We start from the raw sequence: 19,333 nt of genomic DNA, 5'->3' as shown, positions 1-19,333 counted from the left end.
CATCTCGTTTTCGTAAAAAAGTTAAACCTTACTACATAATGTTTATTCTGCTTCACTTTGAGAATGCAGCCTAATATTCGTTTATAGCAAGTTCGAGGTTAGTTTGACGACAACGTGCCCTACTCAAGTTTGAATAATTTGTAACCTATTCCTGTATGTTTATATAATATCAATATGAAAACAAGACAAACAAAAAAAACAAAAATAAAAGTTCTTAAAACCGGCCCAAAACAAACCAAAGCGTGAGTAAACATTGTGCATGCCTCTTAACAGTGTTATCTGATATTATGATGACCAAATGCTGACATAACAATATCAAGATTGGTTCTAAACATTAAAAATACAATTGTCATTTTAGTAAATTACCCGAGTATAAGAGGAAAAACAAGTTTATTAAAGTGAAACAAAAGTCAGCTTTTAAGGCTTTAACAATGAATTCATCTTATTCGAGTACCAAAAATTCTTTACACAGTGAAGAACAAGATACACAGAGTATTAAACGAAAAAAGAAAAAGACATGTAGTGATAGCAGTACAGCCTCATGTAAGAAATCTTCAAGGTTATTTTGTAGAATATATTGAATCTTGTATATGGGGGTAAAAGCCAAATGTTATTTGCAGGTTGAAGATAAAATAAGATTTAATATCTTTATTCGAATACAGAACATCATTGTAGAAAGAGGTTCCTTAAATTTCAGATTCTATGGATCTTTCCTTAGAGTCCAGAGATGAGTCAGCAGAGATACAGACATCCAGAGACAAAAATACCAAGCAGTACCATGCTATTTCTGAACAACAAAGGAATTTGGGTTCACCTGTAATAGTTGAAGCCCTTTCAGAAACACTCTCTTCTTTGAGTATACCAGAAGGATTAAAACAGAGTCACAAATTAACAAAGGATAACAATAATTGTAACTATAATCCTTCACGCACATGGAATACATACTCAGAAAATGATGAACCTTGTATTATTGTTGGTGAATCAGTAAATCCAAACAATAGACCTTATGTAACAGAAAATAATTCTAGTACAGTGACATCCTCAAAGAATAATTCTAAGCAAAGAAAAAGTAAGACACCTTTAAAGACTAAAAATACTGATAACAACACATGGGATTCCAATGAACCATCTACCACATTTGAAGAATGTCTTGAAAATATTAGAATTGATAGAACTATTAGTAGTAGAAGTTTATCAGATGTGGAAACTGACACTTTTACATTAAAAAAGAACAAGAATAGTATCCCAAATAAACAGTGTTCATTGCGATTTTATTGTTTAAGAAACAAGGTTCTAGTCGTAATGCCTAAAAAGACACAATTCTGTTTTACTGGTAAAATTGTTTTAAAAGTAATATATGGAGCAGTTGAAGTTTATGGATATCTGATTAACATAGACACTAAACCTATGGAGATCTACTCTCCACGGGGATACAGCAGTATTTCAATCAAAGCTAGTAACAAATTTTCACAAGAAATCCAGCCAGATGTTTGGACATCTCTTTCCATTGAAGGCATTACTCGAGATATTGAGAACAAACTGGTGGCTGACTTAAACAATCTTCAAGCCGGTACGACGGTTGTACTGCTATCGAATCTAGAAAACAAACTAACAAAGTTTCTGAATGTATTTTATCCATTCCGACTTTTTCCAAGCATAAGGAACGTGTCATATCAGACCTGGACCGATCCGAAGAGGGCTGAAGTAATTCTACAGTCAAATCTTTATGTTGGTAATTATACTTGCAAGGAGTTGATCATTGATCAATGTATAACACAAGAGGTTAGCGAAGCAATGTTGAATTATTGGCGCGTCAATAAATGGTCTTGCACTTTGATTGCTGGCGGTAAGAGCGTCGGAAAATCTACTTCAGCACGGCATCTGATAAATAGTCTCTTACTTACTAGCAAGAAAGTCGTTCTCGTAGACGTCGATCCGGGTCAGACGGAATGTACACCGGCCGGTTGCATTTCGTACAGTTTAATTGAGGAGCCTTTGATGGGACCAAATTTTACTCATTTAAGGCCTCCAGCTTTTCAATTGTATATTGGTGATGTGAACGTGTCCCGATGTCTCACGCGGTACATTGAGGGAATTAAAATGCTGGTGGATAAACTATCAAGTTGTCCTGTCATGTCCCGATTACCAATTGTAGTGAACACTATGGGATTTACTCATGGCATTGGCTGGGACATCGTGATTTTCACCACAAAATTAATTCAACCTTCACTGGTAGTGCAAATTATGTCTGAGAAGTCCAAAAGTAACTTCCCTAACTACTTGAGCAAAGAAGTAATAAATGAACAGGTAAATAATGGCTACTGTTTTATGTTCGTATAGCTTTTTGGTGTTATGATTAATACAGAAAATATTCTCCGCGTAGGAGCTTACGTGGGCCTCCTGGAGTGCAAACGTATTGAACTGGAATCAACCGTGTAATCATAAGTTATACGTGATACAATCCCATGCTGAACGTAAAAGCACTTCAGTAAACGAAACTTGGAACATGGAGCCATATCAACAACGAGAACTTGTGTTGATATCTTACCTCAGTGAGATTGTGCAGAATCCTATGGATTCTACGTAAGAATAATTTTATTATCTTTAACAATAGAATTATAATTTGTAGTACTGTTTACATATTATTGTGAAAATTACTTTTGCAGTTCTTGTTACGACGCTATATCATTAAGTATTAATGCAGCTGTGCCGTATGTGTTAGTATTATTTTCTTTGTATACGTCAGACGAAAATGTAGGCATATATTGATATTATAAAATTCTTGGATGCCGTTGATTACAGGACACCTATTTCTTCGTTAACTATCTCGGTTCCACAAACATCAGTGCCGCCATCGCATGTTTTAAATGTGGTGAACGGTAATATAGTAGCTTTATGTGGAATTGACATAGAGAATGCAGAGTTGCAAACCACTGATCTGACTTCCGGTCCCAGAATACTAAACAGAATACCATTGTGTTCGTGTTACGGTTTCGGTGAGTATTTTATCGCGTCAATACCTTTCAAGTATATAGACATTGCCTGTGAGTTACCGTTCAATATATTTATGCAGGAATTGTCAGGGGAATTGACACTGAACGCGAAGAAATATTCATAAATACTCCGTTATCAGCTGAAATAATGCAGTGCGTGAACTGTTTAGTGGGTTGCATACCGGTGCCTGTTACGTTACTGCAGTTGAATCAACACAGGAACGTGCCTTACACTGGTGGCGACAACGCGTTGCCAACGAGTCGAGAACATCGCAGGGGATACTTCCGTATGAGATACCAAAACATGAAGGCTAATTCGTAACGACTATTTGAAAACATTCGCGACATTGGGTACAGCTGTATATATTGAGAACGCTTATGTTTGTTGCTTCAGAATGATTGTTGATAATCATCTTTTTATTTTTATTGCCAAGATAACAGCAATTAAAGAGGTACATCTTGTAGGATACGTTTAACATGTCTGTAAAATATTTTTTTCACTCATGGCGGTGTAGAAAGAATACACATTACAAAAACACGATCGAGCACGTGTGAACAAGGCACAGATAAACGGCATAAATTACCGGTTACTCTAATTGTAATAAAATTAAAAATAAATGATAAAAATGATTAAAAAGGAGAAATAAAAAAAATTCTTGAAAACATTCGTCTCTTTTCAGACTAGATAAAATCATCATTCGTGTAACGTAATGGCGCTCGACGATTCTACGGCCCGTATGTCTAATCGCGGATTTTCGGAGTTGTGGCTGCAGCGAAATCGGTCTCCATGGCATTGCACTCGAAATAGGGGCAGAGGGACTTGAAAATGGCAGTGAGGGTTTGTACGCTCCATGATTTGCCTATTAGCCGTTGCCGCTTCGTTGCCGATAAATTCTTCACGTCCGTGTAATGACGCGGGAATCCAAATATCTCCTCAAGCTCGGTGATCCACAGCGAGTCGCTTGCGTCTTTCATCAAGATTGGCTTTAGGGCCAATTTACCTAACGTCGAGAGATTGTTGGTAATTAAATAGTGGTTCAACAGTCATCGAGCAAAAGCTCACGTACCTTGCTTCAAGGAGTTCACTTTAGTAGTGACTGTGCGAATCTTCTTGACGAGTGCATATCTTTGGCAGTGTGGCGTCAATATATCCTGCACGTCCTGTTCGCCTTGGAAAGAGAGCGAGTGCGGTTCTATCGGCAAATTATGCCAATACAGTCTCAGCCTGTGCTGAGGGGAAAAATCTGCAGAATCTATCACGTCGGGCTCCTGGCCCAGATGCCTGAAATCATCGGCAACATTAGCGATTTCGCTCTGAAGAAGAAAAAGTTTCATTTCGAGGGAATCGGTTAACACTTTATCTTCAGTTTTATATTTAAAATCGAACTTCACGATAGTTCCTAATAAACAATATATAAGGCCAAATTATTGCGTAAGGGGATATAGTAAGAATAATAGTAGTAATATCATTTGGTTTTTCCTCGACCAAAGTAAAACTGAAATACATCGACGGCCTACTTGTTCATTTCCAATCTATATTCGCTCGGCATCGAGGCGACGTTCTCGTACAGCCAGAACAGGTGACGCCCGTTGTTAAGTTTCTTCACCAGCTTCATGATCCGACAGTATTCGAAGAACAGGATCCCTGTTCCCTTTGGATCTGAAGTTAAAGAACAAGTGTAAGTGTCCGGCACAATAAATTTCAATTAGTGTTCCTTATAATCGAGCAAATCACGACTACACAGTTGGCTAGTGGAGTATTTTAAGCTTGCGCCTATACATCGAGATGTCAGGTACGAGTTTGAGAACATTGAAAGTGGTACTTAAAGCCATTAGGCTGTTGCGAAATCAGTATTTCAAGACAAGGGGAGTTATTTCGATTCTTCCAGTAACGAAGAATTTCTATTTCAACAAATTTTGCCATTATCGATATGACGTTTTTAGATCGGATTACCGTAGAGACCCAATCGCGCTGGATTAGCCAAGCTCAGGTCATTGCACGGCGATCCGCCGATCAACAGATCGATCGGCGCCATCTCCTTGATCTTCTCTTTCGTGATGTCCTTGACGTCACCCAGATGGACGATGCGGTCGCCGAAATGCGTGGCGCTGACCATCAGCGCATCCGGGTCGATCTCGCTCGCATAATACACGTCCACGATTAAGCCTAGCTTGCGGAGGACCAGCAAACCTGAAACCGCGCGGTTTACCTTCGTAGAAATCGATGAACGTTCTTGTAAACCAGAAAAGAAAAAAGAAAAAAAAAGATACGATGAAAAAGAGAAAAGAAGAAGAAAAATATGATGTCTGTTTACCGGTGCTCAAACCGTCGAACAGAGAGAGAACCCGAATCCTTCGCGTTTGGTCGGTGTGCTTAGCCACCCGCACGCTCGGATTGCCGTTCGTCCGGAACATATCGATTATTTTGTCCTTCCAGTTCGATCGTGGCCTCACTACCGTGTCGGGGACGGAGTCGGACCTGCTTTTACAGAGGAAGCACTCCCAAGGATCCTCCATTAGGACCTGCTCGTAGGTTGTGGGGCACAGCAAGTGTTTCATGCAGGCGGTGCAATAAACCCTGGAAAACGAACGATCCAGGAACACCCGTGTACAATCCACGAGGACATCGTCGATCGTGCCGGCGAGAATTACCTCGGACAGTCCTCGTTGTCGCAAATGATCACCGTCCCGGTCGCCGCGCAGATCGTGCAGTAGAACTACCAACCAGCCAACATTGACTATCAATCCGCTGAGAGAAACGAGTTAGACCGAATGCAAATACTTACGCATTTTGCGTCGTTTCCGAACACGAACATGCACGGTTTGTATTGCTCCTGAAAGCGTCGTGAATAATGTTCTCGCATTATTGGTTATTAGTACAGTGTCAGTGACTCGAGTATAGTTTACCGAGCGAACTTGAATCTTGCGGGCGGAGCCAATCAGAATCGGCGGAGCTAAGGTAGATTATTGGGGGAGGAGCCATAGACGAAGTGGTGGGAGGAATAGGAGATGAAAACCGTTCGCAGGAAAATCTACCAACCGCGGTAATCGCAATTCTGTTAAAACCAATAATCATTAAGTTTCTTAGAAATATTTTTTTATACGATGAGAAAAGCATTAAACTTAAACCGAAGGCATGAAGGTCAATAATCTTGTATTATCGATATTAATGGTGACATGATGTGAGTATGGTTTACCATGCGAACTTGGGGTTTGCTGGTTGAACAAAGGAAAATTATTAAATGAGCCAATGGCAACGTCTTCTGGATAGAGGGCGGAGCTACACCTATCATTAGCATTTCCCTTGTTCGCGCATGCGCAGTACAGACCTCAATTTCATTTGGTACAGCACACTCAGACTGTTAGAGGGTTGGAGTTTGGAGTCTAAAGGAAATTAGTTTGTCGAACCTAACTGAAGGTACAGTCATTGACAATTTTCATACCGAGCACTGAATGCACAGAGAACCCTCGAAGAACGGATGCGTCTCCATAGGGCCCCCAGTATTCTTCAGACACTTCAGGCACAGAGATTCCAGCGGGATCTTCCCGTTCATTACAGAACATAAATCATCTGGATTAAAAGAAATTATGTTCACACTGTGAAAGCAACGTTCCGTTTTCGTTCGGTCTTCAACGCACCGCTATTCTGTATGTCGTCCGCGCGTTGGTCGTCAACGTTCGGATTATTCTTCAGCTCATTCAGCTTCTTCACAATATGCGTCGAATATTTATCGTATATTTTCGCGGACTCCCCTTTTTTCAAAGGGTTCTGCCGGGACTGGGTCCGATTCATTTTTAAAAAACATTTGAACACATCCTCGTGCGTCCAATTATCGGTTTCGTGTCCCATTCGGAAGCAATAATCCTGAAAAACAGACGAACAACGCATGATACCAAACGCGTAGGTACATCGAGAATTTTCTTCTGCGTTCTACATTTTTATAACGACAAAACATCATGACTCGGTCCCGTGACATTTGGTATTCTAAGGCGGCAGCTGCGGGGTTTAACGTAAAAACTAAAAAATTTTCAATTCACTTTTTCATGCAGAATAACACTTGAAAATAGAGACAAGAGCATGGCGTTGCCTTGTACTTATTGTTAGTACAGAGTGTAAAAATCTGCTCCAGTATTCAACCCCTGTAACACCGCCCATTGACTTAAACTAAAACTATTGATCAATTAAATAGTCTAATATTGACTTTTTTTATAGAAACTATGCAATGCATTTACCAAGGTTTCAATTGACTTATATTTTACCTTGCCCATTGCTATATTAATCCATTTAAAAATTTCTCTCGAATTCTTAATTTCTCCCACAATAAAGCGGCAATGTCTTCTCGATAATTATAAAACAAGGAATCAGTAATGGGTGACAATGACCTATTTGGTAGTTCTAGTATTTTTCCGTAGGCTAGTGTTAAAATAAAAACATTAAATTTCGAATACCTTCGAAGCCTGCAGGACACCGACCAGGAAAGCGTGTTTCTTGGTGTTGTTTATGTAGTCGCGCATCTTTTCCAGGCCCTTCTCGAACCTCAAAAACGACTGGTGGTGGACCTGCCGGCAATGAGAACCGCGCGTCATCGACGCGCCCGCCGGACATTAACCACCGATGCGGATCGTATAACCGTGGAAATCAAATCGATCCCCGGATACGCAAGGCTCGGTCGCGTTCAATTTCCATTTACGCGAATGGGGTTCGAGAAACTAGGGCCCGAAACTTTTTTTACCTCTGACAGTTTGTAGTCGCCGTACCACATGATCCATTGGCAACCGAAGCTCGGCTCACGCATGCAACAGTCCCGGTAATCGATAATCATCGCTGCGATATGCAAACAGATAAAGCCACTTTAAACTCTTTCCGTTTCGTCGCGCGGATTAACACGTTGAATGCCTGTTGATTTTCAAACGTCTTGTTCATGGAGTTTTCATGGAGCGAAACGTACATTATTTATACATATATACAAAGAGAAATACCCTGACTGATTCATCAACGACGAGCTGAAATCGCTGAAGTTTGAAATACGAAATTTAGAGCACTTGTTTTCATGAAGACTTATAAAGAAGGGATTTTTCAAAATTCATCCCTTAAGGGTGACAAAGTTTTGTAGATTTATTTTTTTTCGAGTTTCAGGTTAATAGGGCGACGAATTCAAAAATATATCAGAGTCTTTAACCCCTTGTTCCAATGATTCCTTTCGCAACTGCGCTAGAACTATTTTATTGCTTATAATTCACTAGAAGAAACGAAGCATTCATTCTACTGTTACTCTAAAGTTTGAAGCTGTGTTTGATTCTAGAAATATAATACCCAGTTTGAATTCTAAAGGATTAAGTGACATGCATATCTGTTAAATTCTGTTTGAAATCATCGCCACGAGCCTCACGATATTGTAGGGCAAAGGGTTAATTGCATTATCGTTCTCTGCACATTTGTCTTGATGAATATTTCCGTTTCGTGTTACATCGTTTGTGATTTTGAAACGTTTACGAATGATTATCGTTCAGTTGGACGAATGACAGTAATTCGAACTGGTTCGGAGTGATCGGTGACCCTGAAAGCATTCAACGTGCTAGATGGCGAAATCTCGAAGAACTTTTTCGAAACGCGCTGCGGCGGCTTCCGATTCCGTATCGATTTTTGCGAACGCCGAGTAGGAACAGAGCTCACTGCCACGGAGACGAAAAATACGTTCCAGCTTTCGGAGCTTTCAAAAGTGCTGAACGAATCGGAGCCGCTTGAGCGTGGTCAGTTCAACGCATACCAATAAATAATCCATTGTTTCTTTCTTTTAACGATAGATTCTGCTAGAAAGGTCAATTTTTTTTCTCATTTTTCGGAAGTACGAATATTCAAGAAGTTACTGTTAAATTTTTCATTTTCAATTGTTCGTGGAGACCATACAGATGTGAAGATTCGTATTCTCGCGAATAAATCGAATCTAAAATGAAATAGAATTCCGCTATATCGATAAACGGTTCTGATATATTCGAAATACTACGAATCTATGTTAAACGCTATTAGAGTTCTTTATTTAGAATCACTTAAAGACCTTTGCACGCTATAAATGCATGAACTTCCGCAGTCTATTGATTACTTATTGGTTTCGGTTGGAATACACGATATTATTGACCTCTTGCTTTACGATTCCCTGTCGCGCGAAATAAATAATTTGGTACGATTCGAATGAACCATAGAGAAGAGGTATGGAAGTCAAACACCTCCCTCCAAATGAATTAAGTCATTAAGATCAATACAACAATTATACTCACATTCATCGAACCAAATCCAATTTGGAATTATAAAGCAAGGGGTTGAGAAAGAAGGAACATTGAACGTTTCAACGAATATATTCCACCGTTCGAAAATATTTGATCAGCTACGATATTCGTGGTTTAACCCTGACTATTCAAGCAACGTTGCGATTATATCGAATAAAATTAGAACGAAGTTATCCGGTCAGTTAAAAAATATTTCCATAATTCGAGCATGCGACAAATTGATGGCAATAAATTAATTTACGTGTTCCCAACGATAAACAGTATGCCAGAAAGAAAATACGTTCGCCACGACGACAGTTTTCAACGGGACGCGAAAGGTGACACGGGTTATTCATTTGTAACGGTCATTGTTGTTTCATCATTTCTCTTCGATGACAAAGGTTAACACCAAACACGCGGGAAGCTCAAGCGTCCGTTCGCATTTCGTTCACTGAAAAAAAGCCCAAGTTTATTGTTCGTCAAACAAGCGACCAAATATTTTCGAGCGGACGGTGTACATAAAAACGTAGTTGCGAACTGTCGCGGCTAACGGAGCGTTACCTGGCCACCAATTGTGCCCAGCGATTTTTGCCCACGTTATGACACCTGGATTCTGCTCTCCGAGCGGCAACCGCGTTAAATCCGCGTCGCTCGGCTGCTGCGGCTCTTTCGGTTTTTCGGCGATCTTTCTCGGTTGACTTTCACCTGCCGGACAGATCAGCGGATTAATGGCCAACAGAAACGATCTCGGCCAACGGACGTTAACCTGTTAACCGGCGAAGACGGGTTCTCCCGTCGTTTCTACTTGGTTGAACTCTCCGACGAATTCGTTCTGTTTTTCTATTTGATATCAGGCAAACGTTCTCACGTTCAGTTGGAACAAAGGTATCGGTGCTCGCGGATATCACGTTTCATTTGTGATTTTAACACGTTCACCGCTACGGCGGTCACCAATGTCGCCACCAGAGCTTCCGAATTGCTTGAAAACGATTGTAAGAAGAAATTGTGATGTGCAATCAAAATATTTGGTAACATAAGTAAGTAAAAAATAGATATCAAATTATCAATTATTATTGATATTATACGAAATGTTCAAAATTCTTGTGGTTAACGCGTTTCTTTTTTTTCTCTTGTTCTCTTTATAATCATGTTATAGGAAATGAGAATCATTGCTACGGAATCATTGTTGTCGTTGTTTGAAGCATCTTCTACGCTTTAAGAGAGTTTTCGTTTGAAGAGATTACTGCACGCTTGCGAAAAACGCGAGTTAATGCGTTATGTTATAGGAATATTTCTTATTTATTCTCTAAAGATAATCCGTTTAATTGTAGTAAAACATTCTCAAACTAAGCCGATTAACAGGTTAAACTGAAAGGGAAATGCGTACGTTTTTGGTCCAGCAAATACTTTTCGGTGACTTTCGCGTTCTTCTCCTTTAGATAGGCGAGCCTCTGCTGTATCCTGGCGGGATACGGATAGAACTTGATTTCATCGATCACTGTAGTGCAACAGAAATCGTTCGATCAGTTGAATTCATTCTCCGAGTATTTTCCGCGAATTAAATCACTCGAATTCATTTAACCCCTAACCATCGAGATGAAAAGAAACCTTATGCTACACCCTTCGTGTGCGTACTCTTTAAAATAAACTAAAGGCATTGTTTAACAAAAAAGAAAAAAGCTTCAGTTATGATTTTCGTTAACGATTTCCTTATCAGACACAGTAGAAAAAACAAGTAAAGAGTATTTATTCTAATCAAATTCGTTCATTAACTTGGAAATTCTGCAGTTAGAGGTTAAATTTGTCGCCTTGATGAGCGTGGATCTACGTTATCGCGAATCATCAAACATTTCGATCATCATATCCAAACGATTTTGCCGTTTCATGTGCAACAAAGGTTTACGTATCAACCGACGAGCGCGCCGTTAATCGTAATTGAATCCGCAAAGGGAAATCACGATCATCAACTTACTCTCGATCACGTCCGAGAAGTTGTTCTCGATCCAGCTCGAGTAGGGCTTCGTCAAGGTACAGCCCAAACAACCGCGCAGCATCTGAAACAAATTCAGTGCTGAGACTCCCCTAAAAATCTAGTCGACGATCTCCGACTCTCCTCCTCCACTCACTTTTTCGGATTCAATATTCATTCAACGAAACGAGTGAAATGGAAAGAGGAAGTAGAGGGAGCAGAAGAAAATAGAGAAGAGAATAGAAAAAAGAAAGAAGGGAAATTGTTTAAAAGAAAAACCTGCATAGTTGCGTCAATGGCTCGGACCCGCGCCACGTTCGAGGCTTGCGTCAGTCTGTACTTCAGGTTGCACGAGAACGATTCGATCTGTGTTTTTTCGTTCAGCTGAAAGCACGGTAATTACCGGCGATTACGCGGAATGTATTGCACCCAGCGGGGGAATTTTAATAAAAAGAATAAGAGGAAATAGTGTTGTATGTGTGTGCATTTGGGTGCGTATGTATATATTTGTATATGTGTGTATGTAAATAAAAAAAATCATATTCACTAATGATATACGAGCTTCTCCGATCCAGTAAACCCACAATTTTCCTGCCTCGGACAACATTCCGACATGGTCCGCGTCGATAATTAACGCTGTAATGTTATATAGAAATGTTTATTCAAAGGCGAGGCTAGGTAGCAGCAGCGTGTGGCCAGTTGCGTGCACGAAATCGGCGCGATTCGATGTTCAAACCGGCACCGAAATCGCGTGCTTCTGCAGAGTCACGGGTCACAGGTTCACACGAGAAAAAAAACAAAAAGGAATGAACCGCGCGCGAATCTCTCTCTTCTTTTTCACGAAGACGATTAACTCTTTGCGGTCCTGCGTTGAGATAGACTTACTCAATTTGTTCGAACAGTTAAGTAGTTTACCCACTTTTGCTGAAGTTACTCTATATTTCATATTCTCTATTCAATTTTTTATATATAGTTATTGATACAATTATTACCATATGCAGATGCATTTTTAGTCGTTTCCAAACGGTCTCAATAAAATTATTAAAGTGCCGTAACTACATTTGAATTAAGTCAAGTTAATTCCAGTGGGAAAAACCAGGAGCTCTTCGGACTGCAAAGGGTTAATTCTCGCTCGGCGAATGCGGAGTTCATCAGGACCCATGTACTGATAATGGTGTACCTTTATAATTAGAGAAGCTTCGTTCAAATAATTTTAAAAATGATGAATAATAAAAGAGACGGTATCGCGCTTTTAACGGTTAATTATTATATTCCTTAATTTTCGTTGGTGAATACACCCAGATCCAACATTATAGGTCCCAATGGACACTGTATTCGCCATGCGGTCAGTCGGTACATGATTCGTCGCTCGAGGGTTCTCTCAACGTTAATGGTTTCCGCGCATTAATAAAACCAATGTTGCAAACTTACCAACCGCTAACGATAGGAATAATACCGAATCAACGCCAACAATACCGTGCTGCAATTTACGATTTGATAGATAAACGTAATCGAAAGCTATCGACATATTTTCATGGAAAAGTCGGCACTTGCTTGATACATCACAAAATTTAACAACTTTCACAACAGCAGTACTGATTTGATGTTTTATTAGCAAATTAACATCTACTTTATCCACAGCATCACGAAAACAAAATCATTCCAATTAACTCTGAATCGTCTGAACATCATCAATAGCATCGATCCCACTCCAATCGTTAACGATCGTTACTGTCAAACGACTATCAATCAGAGTAAAATTCACCGAGAAGAAGAGAAACGGAGAGCAATCGAAGTATCAACGAACAAACAGTCAAAGAAACACGTTGAGACCGTTACCTGGCCACCATCCAGAGCAACACCCCCAAACGAGCTTCCCAACGAAGTTTTCCTTGCTGATCCTAGTCGATCCCCGCGTCACCCTCCTAATATCGCAATACTCTTCATCGTTCTTAAATATCTTCGCGCGGATCGTATCGGTTCTGGCAGGGTCCTTAAGGGACGTGGTCACCACTCCGTTCCTAGCTATCCTCTTCTTCACGGCGGCCACCTTGTCCTCCGACTCACCGCCGCACTCGTCCTTGGATCGGTAATCATTGCTATCTCTGTCCAGCTTGCGAGCACCGCTCCGCCGTCGCGGTTTCTCGCAGCGCGGCTCGTCGCCGGACGAATCACGTTCGTTCGGCGTGCGAGCATCCGCCGGGACGGCATACGAATCGCGGGATCCGGTGCTCGACGTCCGACCGTGTTTGCTGTGTCTTCCGGCGCCGCTGCCGGCCGAATAACTCTCCTCGTCTTCTTCGCTGGTACATTTGCTTCCGGCGAAGATCCTTTTGGCCAGGGGCAGCGCGTCGACGTCGTCCGGCGAGATCGTTTGTTCCTCCCCCAGGAACGATCCCCGCGGACTGCTACCGCCTTCAACGTCCCCACCTTCCATATCCCTAGTTTCTTCTAGCACCGACAGCGGAAGCAAACCAGTCGCTAGATCGATATCAGACGGGGAAGACCTTTCGTAATCGTGGCTCGCTATCGGACCCCAAAGACCATCCTCGCGTGGACTGTTTACCGTCGCGCGCCGACAGCTGTTCCCGCATTCCCAGCGCTCGTCGTCGAACGATCCCGCTCGGTCCTCGTCGAGGATCGCGTCCCTCACCAGGTCGGGGACGGCCGGCTCGCAGTCGCGCGCCGGGAGAATTTCGGATGCCACGGATTTCGCGTTCTCGACGATTCGCGCGGCCATCTTGCGCTTCGGCCTCCTCTTCCGCCTCCGCCGCATGATCGCGCGACCTTCGGCGACGAGTTTTGCCGCGTTCCCGCGACGCAACTGGTGATCCACCGTCGGGTCCAATCCCCTGGCCGCGGAGCCGCTCGATCGAACCGTAGCCCCCTTCTCGCCGATGTCTCCGCGGCGTCTGGGGCCCTGCAGCGTCCGATAACAAATTCCCGGGGCGAGGACGACGCTCCGAGGCTGATCCGGGAAACGATCGTCCGCGTCTCCGCAATTTCGGTCCGGCCGTTTCCTCTGGGTCTCCTGTATCCTCTTGCAGGATCTCCAAAAATTCGCCACTGTGGGATTCGCCGCGCGGTCGAGACCCGGATCCAGCCCGCGATCCCTCGTCCAACCAGCGCGCACCTTCCTCCCCGTGGTCGTGGATTTGGTGACGCGTCCTGTTCTAGATACGCCCGCTAACCTCGTGGACGGCGACGCGGACGATGGTTTTCTTCCTCGTCGCTGGGAGCCGGTCCTCGCTGGGAACGCCAGGCCGGTCATCAGCTGGGGGCGACTAGCAGTTTCGATCGTGGAATTTATCGAGGGGAATTCGTTGGGCATCGGTGTCTTCACGAGCGACCTGTCATCGGACAGCGTGGCAAACGAGACGCTCGTCAGACACGGGTCCGATATCAAACCTAATTCCATCGCGCATACCAGGGACCAAACGCTGCGCTCCGCCCAGGACTTCACGGTGTCCATTCTTCTTCCGTCCCGCACGCTCATCCCGGCCATCTGAAACATGGAAATTTTCCACGCGATGTGAAATTGATATCTTCCGTGTAGGTTCCAGCATTTTCGATGGTCTCTCGAGCTACCGAAGTTTTATTCGACGTGTTTTGTGACATGATAGGATCGCGATTATTTAGGTTTGGAGTGAAGTTGTACAAAGGTTTTCGATTTGTATACAAAGCTACCAAGGATAGAAGTATTTTCGATAAAGACAGAGTACGTCCGATGTTGTTTCCATTTGTTCATTCGTGACAGGGCTGCCAATTTGCTTCACTCTAATGATGCTATAGGATAATCGTGTGCATACTTCTCCAACTGCCCTTCATTCTTGGGTAACTATCAATGCAGACACTGTGGACAGGTTAGAGGACATCAATTTGAAATGAAGATATAGGTAGGGACACCTACCTAAACTTCCGCATACATCAGTCGTCTTTAGACTCTTAAATGAAAGGACATTTCCCTTAATGATAACGTAAAACTGGAAACTTCATACATAATCCTAAAAGATACATATGTCAGTTTTCAGGCAATAAATAATTCAATTTCTTCGATTCCTATTTATACAAACATTACTCATGATTTAAATGTTCCCCACATTTTCCTACGGGTGTCAGGCCTCAGTCATACCCAGTATTTACTTCCCCAGTCTCGTATCGCATCAGTTAACTTCGTGAATGGTCAAAATTCGTATCAACGGGTACTCGTTGGAAGCAAATTCGCAATCCCCACAATGTACGAATACGTCATCCGTATTACCGGAGCAGGTAGTAAGGTACGTAACAAAAAGTTAGCACCTGGGACAACCGAGGAGCAAAGAGGATCACTCGGAGCGTGCTTTGTTTACTCTGCCGTAACTCAATCGGATTATTATATGTGATTGTTTCTGCTGATATCGCGTCAGATTCGAAAACATGTATGACAACAGACATGCCTCTTTTCACTTTAACACGTTAAACGCCACGCCGGTCCCTAGGGACCGGCGTTAGACTTTTCGTTCAGGCGCGGCCGGTCCATGCGGACTTTAGGTTCATGTTACACGACCGCGCGTGTCGGTCCTTACGCACTGATGCGAGACTAAATATTTTGCTTAGGCGACATCGGTTTTTGTTCACTCAAGGCTTGAAAAAAAAAAGAATATAATATTTAACAAAAGTTAATGTAGTTTATTAAAACAGGGTAAACAGAGGTGTCGTTTGCTTTTACATTCATTGCAGAAGATGCTAACTTTTTGTGTTAAATTCTTTGCCACCTTTGAACCTAATATTCGGGAATTATTATTATAACATTGAGAAAACTCCTGGTTGATTACCTATAACCTCAACAGAACCGAAAATCAAATGAAAACAGACGAAAACCAAACAATTAGACCCACATTCTTTTCGTTAGCATTCTCGTCAGAGACGCGATACCTCATTTCTGTCAACCTGTAGAGCACGCGGATCGCCGCGGCCACAATTCAACACTTCGACCTCCGTACACCTGACAGAAACGCGTTCCATATCCCAATACATCTCAAGAAAAGACAAGAGTCCCAATACCTCTTGAGCACGCCTGACGTACACCAAATCTCAGCGATGCATGCCAACAAACACAAGCCTTTTCATTACAATACACCTACTTCCATTACCTTCCTCCATACCCAACATACGTTCTCCGCCATACATGTCACCAACCTGGTGCCACTGGACGGTACACCGTTAATCAGTCGTAACTCGTCGATCTGGTCAGAGACGAGACGCGCCGCGCGAAAACAAGGTCGCCGCGAAGAGCGTCGCGTCGAGGCCTCGGTGGTCGGGGGAGCGCGCGTTTAAGAAGCTCGATAGGATCGAGGGGCGGTTGTGTTGCTCGGCGAGCCGAGAAGGAGAGACTGAAATCGCTTTTTAAACAGTGCCGCGGAGGGTCGGGCATAAAAAAGGGGCGAGGGGCGTCGGGGGGGGGGCGGAGAGGGTTGAAAAGGAAGGGGTGCAGGAGGAGGCAGAGGCAGAGGTGAAGGAGGAGGGGGTGTGTGATCCACGTGGCGCCTCGAAAGGCATTTCCTCGAGGTCGCGGCGTGCTTTGCCGGGGTCGACCTGATGAATGGAAACGTCGGTATTATTGTGTTTACACGCGGGACACACGGGTGCCTCTCTCGCTCTCTCTCGCCACACTTGGCGTGGAAACATTCATTCATAAAGCGTTCCGCGCGTTCCTCTCACCACCACCGGTCTCTCTCTCTCCCGCCCACCCTTGTCCTACCCGTTCCCTCCGCGCTGCCGCTCCGGCGGTAGTGTATCCCTCCGCGCCTACCCCACCTGCCAGCCAGCATCATCCAACCCACCCCTCCAACGAGGTTCACCGCCTCCCCGCTCGCCTCGCTACGCCTCGTCTGGCTAGGTCTGGTCTCTCGCCCCCAGCAGCAGCCGCGCGTCCGTTCCTCTCTCTCCGTCTTCCTTCTCGCCGCCGCCGCGCCGTTTCGTTATGCCCCTCTACACGAGGGGTGTACACACCATCCCCCGGCCGGGTGTAGAGGGGCAGCATACCGGTGACGTAGCCAGAATTACGACAACGACCTGCTGATTCGCTTATTTCGTCCTACGCCGCCGTCTATCGGCGTGACTCCTGAGCTGCGCTGTTCACGATGGAAGAGATGGATCAGTGGGTTTCTCTTTGGGGATCGCCCTTTTTAGCCCTTTTCAGATGACTGGTACACGTTTCTATCAGTGCACTTTGAAATACGTTGAAATACTTACAATCGCGGTGTAAATGATTCACATGTATTACGCTGTTGTTTAGGGTTGGAGGGAACATGTATTTACTGTTTAAGATTATGTTGCGTTATAGCATCCCGGTTTTAGATTGGGTTGGGACCCTCGGAAGAAGACGCTTCGAATTTCAATTGTAACTTACATATTTAAAGATTAATATACTGAGTCTCCATCTTGATGCAAATGATGATGTCATGGGAAGCTTGATGATTCAAATATCGTGCTTGGTGCCGATGTTCTGGCTGTTGAGCAGATCATTATTTTGCGGGATCTTTAGCAGGACAATTACCCTGTAATTTGTAAGTATTTTGCAATTTGGAAGAGATATTACTGTTGTTTCTTTTTAGCTATTCGTTACACTTCGGTAGCATCTTCTTTCGAGTAATCCAGGAACGAACAGTGTTATTTCTTTATCTACAGGGCAAACTTTAAGCTTCGACCCTAACTGGAGAAACTCCCCCCAATCCTTTCGACCGTGAATTTCGGCTGTGAACTGGTTTCATCAGCGACCCCGAGTGCAGCCTGATCCGCGATCTGGACCGAATCGCAGCTGCCTCGGACCTCCTTGTTCCTGGACGCAACGAATGCTTCGATCTGCTTTGGCACGGTCCGCGGCTACCCCCAGCAATCCCAGAACTGTCGCGCGTACCGCGCGTTGTAGGTCAGGTCGCGATCGATCGATCCCGATGGACGCAGGGAAATCGGAACGTTTCGGGGTTGCGTGTGCTGGTTACGCGTGTACGATGCGTGTTATTGCGAGGCGAACGCGTGTCCGCAGGGACGAGGGGACGGAGGACGGCAGGAAGGCTGCGAGGAGTTGCGCAATTAACTTTTCGTGTGGATAGAGTTCACCTTCTTGCTGCCTCTCGTGTCGCTCGATTGAGAAGATTTCTCTTTTCTTCATGGATTTGATGGAATATACAGCCTTTAGTCATTAAAAGGGATTTTAAGGCTAATGAAGAAGTTGCTCCAATTGTATGTAGGGGATGTTGGTTCAGTGGTTACCTCAAAACAAGTATTATTTGCTTCCCAATAGACCTTTGAGGATTTGCGGATTTTCGAGGAAGCTTGAAGGAATAGTAAAGTACAGACTTCAACAAAATACGATGCATTTTTTGATTCCGTTATTCGCAGGAATACCATTACAAGAGGTAAAGTTGGTAATTCGTTATCAAATCAGATAAGAATTCCTAGCTCATTCCATTTAACTTGTACGACCAATATCCCTTACGTACCGCTGTTACACGAGAATTAGACAGAAACTGGCGTATCCAAGTCATGAAAATATAAGTTGGCCTTCAACGGTAATACAATATTAAAACAAAGTTCATAGTATCTTCGGCAACTCGATGCCAGAAATTCGGTTGTCACATGCGAGTTGATTCTGAGCGTCTACCATGCAACATTCCTGGCGCATAACGCGTTACGCGTCGCGGTAATTTATAACGGCCGGTTGTGTCTCCGCGGTGTTGCCTACTTCCATCGGGAAAAGGGCGTTAACCGCAGCGGGAGCCCAACACGCGCGTAGAAAGAACGCCCTTTATCGCGCCCCTTTTTGACCGGCTTAAAAAGGTATTGTCCGTCCACGGCTGGATCGGTTGATGCGTTTAACCCTTGGACAGAGGTCACGGATTCGAGCGCGCGTTTAACGCGTTCCCTGCGTATTGAGAGTCGCTTATATTTTCGGCAAGTGTTGCTACTTGTGGGTATTAACCGTTTGCACTCGAGAAATGACTATCGGTTAGTCTTCGATTTAGTATAGCATAATTATAAAGTTTAATGCTTAATATTGAATTGTGTATAACGCATCACTATGTGAAATATTGAAATAAAATAGCTTTGTTCCTTAATTTATATA

The 19,333-nt window shown here is 43.4% G+C and overlaps 2 protein-coding genes across 9 annotated transcripts in view; one reads left to right on the top strand and one right to left on the bottom strand.

Annotated features, from left to right (window-relative positions):
* Positions 1-20: 20 nt before the first annotated feature.
* On the top strand, positions 21-3,656 carry LOC116427692 (polynucleotide 5'-hydroxyl-kinase NOL9). Of its 2 annotated transcripts, XM_031978352.2 has the most exons (7): positions 21-242; positions 359-543; positions 698-2,307; positions 2,384-2,583; positions 2,667-2,717; positions 2,803-2,996; positions 3,074-3,656. In XM_031978352.2, the coding sequence occupies exons 1-7, from the start codon at positions 175-177 to the stop codon at positions 3,313-3,315; spliced, it is 2,550 nt and encodes an 849-aa protein (XP_031834212.2). In that variant the 5' UTR covers positions 21-174; the 3' UTR covers positions 3,316-3,656. The 2 variants fall into 2 exon arrangements, with proteins under 2 accessions (XP_031834212.2, XP_031834220.2); XM_031978360.2 differs by lacking the exon at positions 21-242 and having other exon boundaries at positions 253-543; positions 621-2,307.
* Positions 3,657-3,710: 54 nt separating this feature from the next.
* Dnmt3 (DNA methyltransferase 3) overlaps positions 3,711-19,333 on the bottom strand; it is a 126,492-nt gene continuing 110,869 nt past the window's right edge. For 5 of the 7 annotated variants that reach the window (XM_031978245.2, XM_031978254.2, XM_076368257.1 and 2 more), the window contains 17 exons: positions 13,066-14,731; positions 11,774-11,862; positions 11,506-11,610; positions 11,230-11,311; positions 10,645-10,755; positions 9,819-9,962; positions 7,727-7,818; positions 7,443-7,553; positions 6,633-6,858; positions 6,437-6,564; positions 5,780-5,827; positions 5,646-5,710; positions 5,309-5,571; positions 4,948-5,226; positions 4,512-4,653; positions 4,061-4,275; positions 3,711-3,994 (listed from right to left, as the gene is read on the bottom strand). In XM_031978245.2, the coding sequence (XP_031834105.2) occupies positions 3,735-3,994; positions 4,061-4,275; positions 4,512-4,653; positions 4,948-5,226; positions 5,309-5,571; positions 5,646-5,710; positions 5,780-5,827; positions 6,437-6,564; positions 6,633-6,858; positions 7,443-7,553; positions 7,727-7,818; positions 9,819-9,962; positions 10,645-10,755; positions 11,230-11,311; positions 11,506-11,610; positions 11,774-11,862; positions 13,066-14,731 (4,026 nt within the window). In that variant the 3' untranslated portion in view covers positions 3,711-3,734. Of the gene's footprint in view, positions 3,995-4,060; positions 4,276-4,511; positions 4,654-4,947; positions 5,227-5,308; positions 5,572-5,645; positions 5,711-5,779; positions 5,828-6,436; positions 6,565-6,632; positions 6,859-7,442; positions 7,554-7,726; positions 7,819-9,818; positions 9,963-10,644; positions 10,756-11,229; positions 11,312-11,505; positions 11,611-11,773; positions 11,863-13,065; positions 14,732-19,333 lie in introns of those variants that run through there. The other 2 variants (XM_076368258.1, XR_012998755.1) reach the window with 2 other exon arrangements.

This window comes from Nomia melanderi, chromosome 6 (genome assembly GCF_051020985.1).
Source record: "Nomia melanderi isolate GNS246 chromosome 6, iyNomMela1, whole genome shotgun sequence".
Classification (NCBI taxonomy): domain Eukaryota; kingdom Metazoa; phylum Arthropoda; class Insecta; order Hymenoptera; family Halictidae; genus Nomia; species Nomia melanderi.
This window is presented reverse-complemented; position numbering and strand designations above follow the sequence as displayed.

Coding starts and splice junctions, on each gene's coding strand:
- LOC116427692 (XM_031978352.2), top strand. CDS start 175: ATGAAAACAAGACAAACAAAAAAAACAAAAATAAAAGTTCTTAAAACC. Junction 243..358: donor GGCCCAAAACAAACCAAAGC/GTGAGTAAACAT, acceptor TTGTCATTTTAG/TAAATTACCCGAGTATAAGA. Junction 2,997..3,073: donor GTGTTCGTGTTACGGTTTCG/GTGAGTATTTTA, acceptor ATATTTATGCAG/GAATTGTCAGGGGAATTGAC.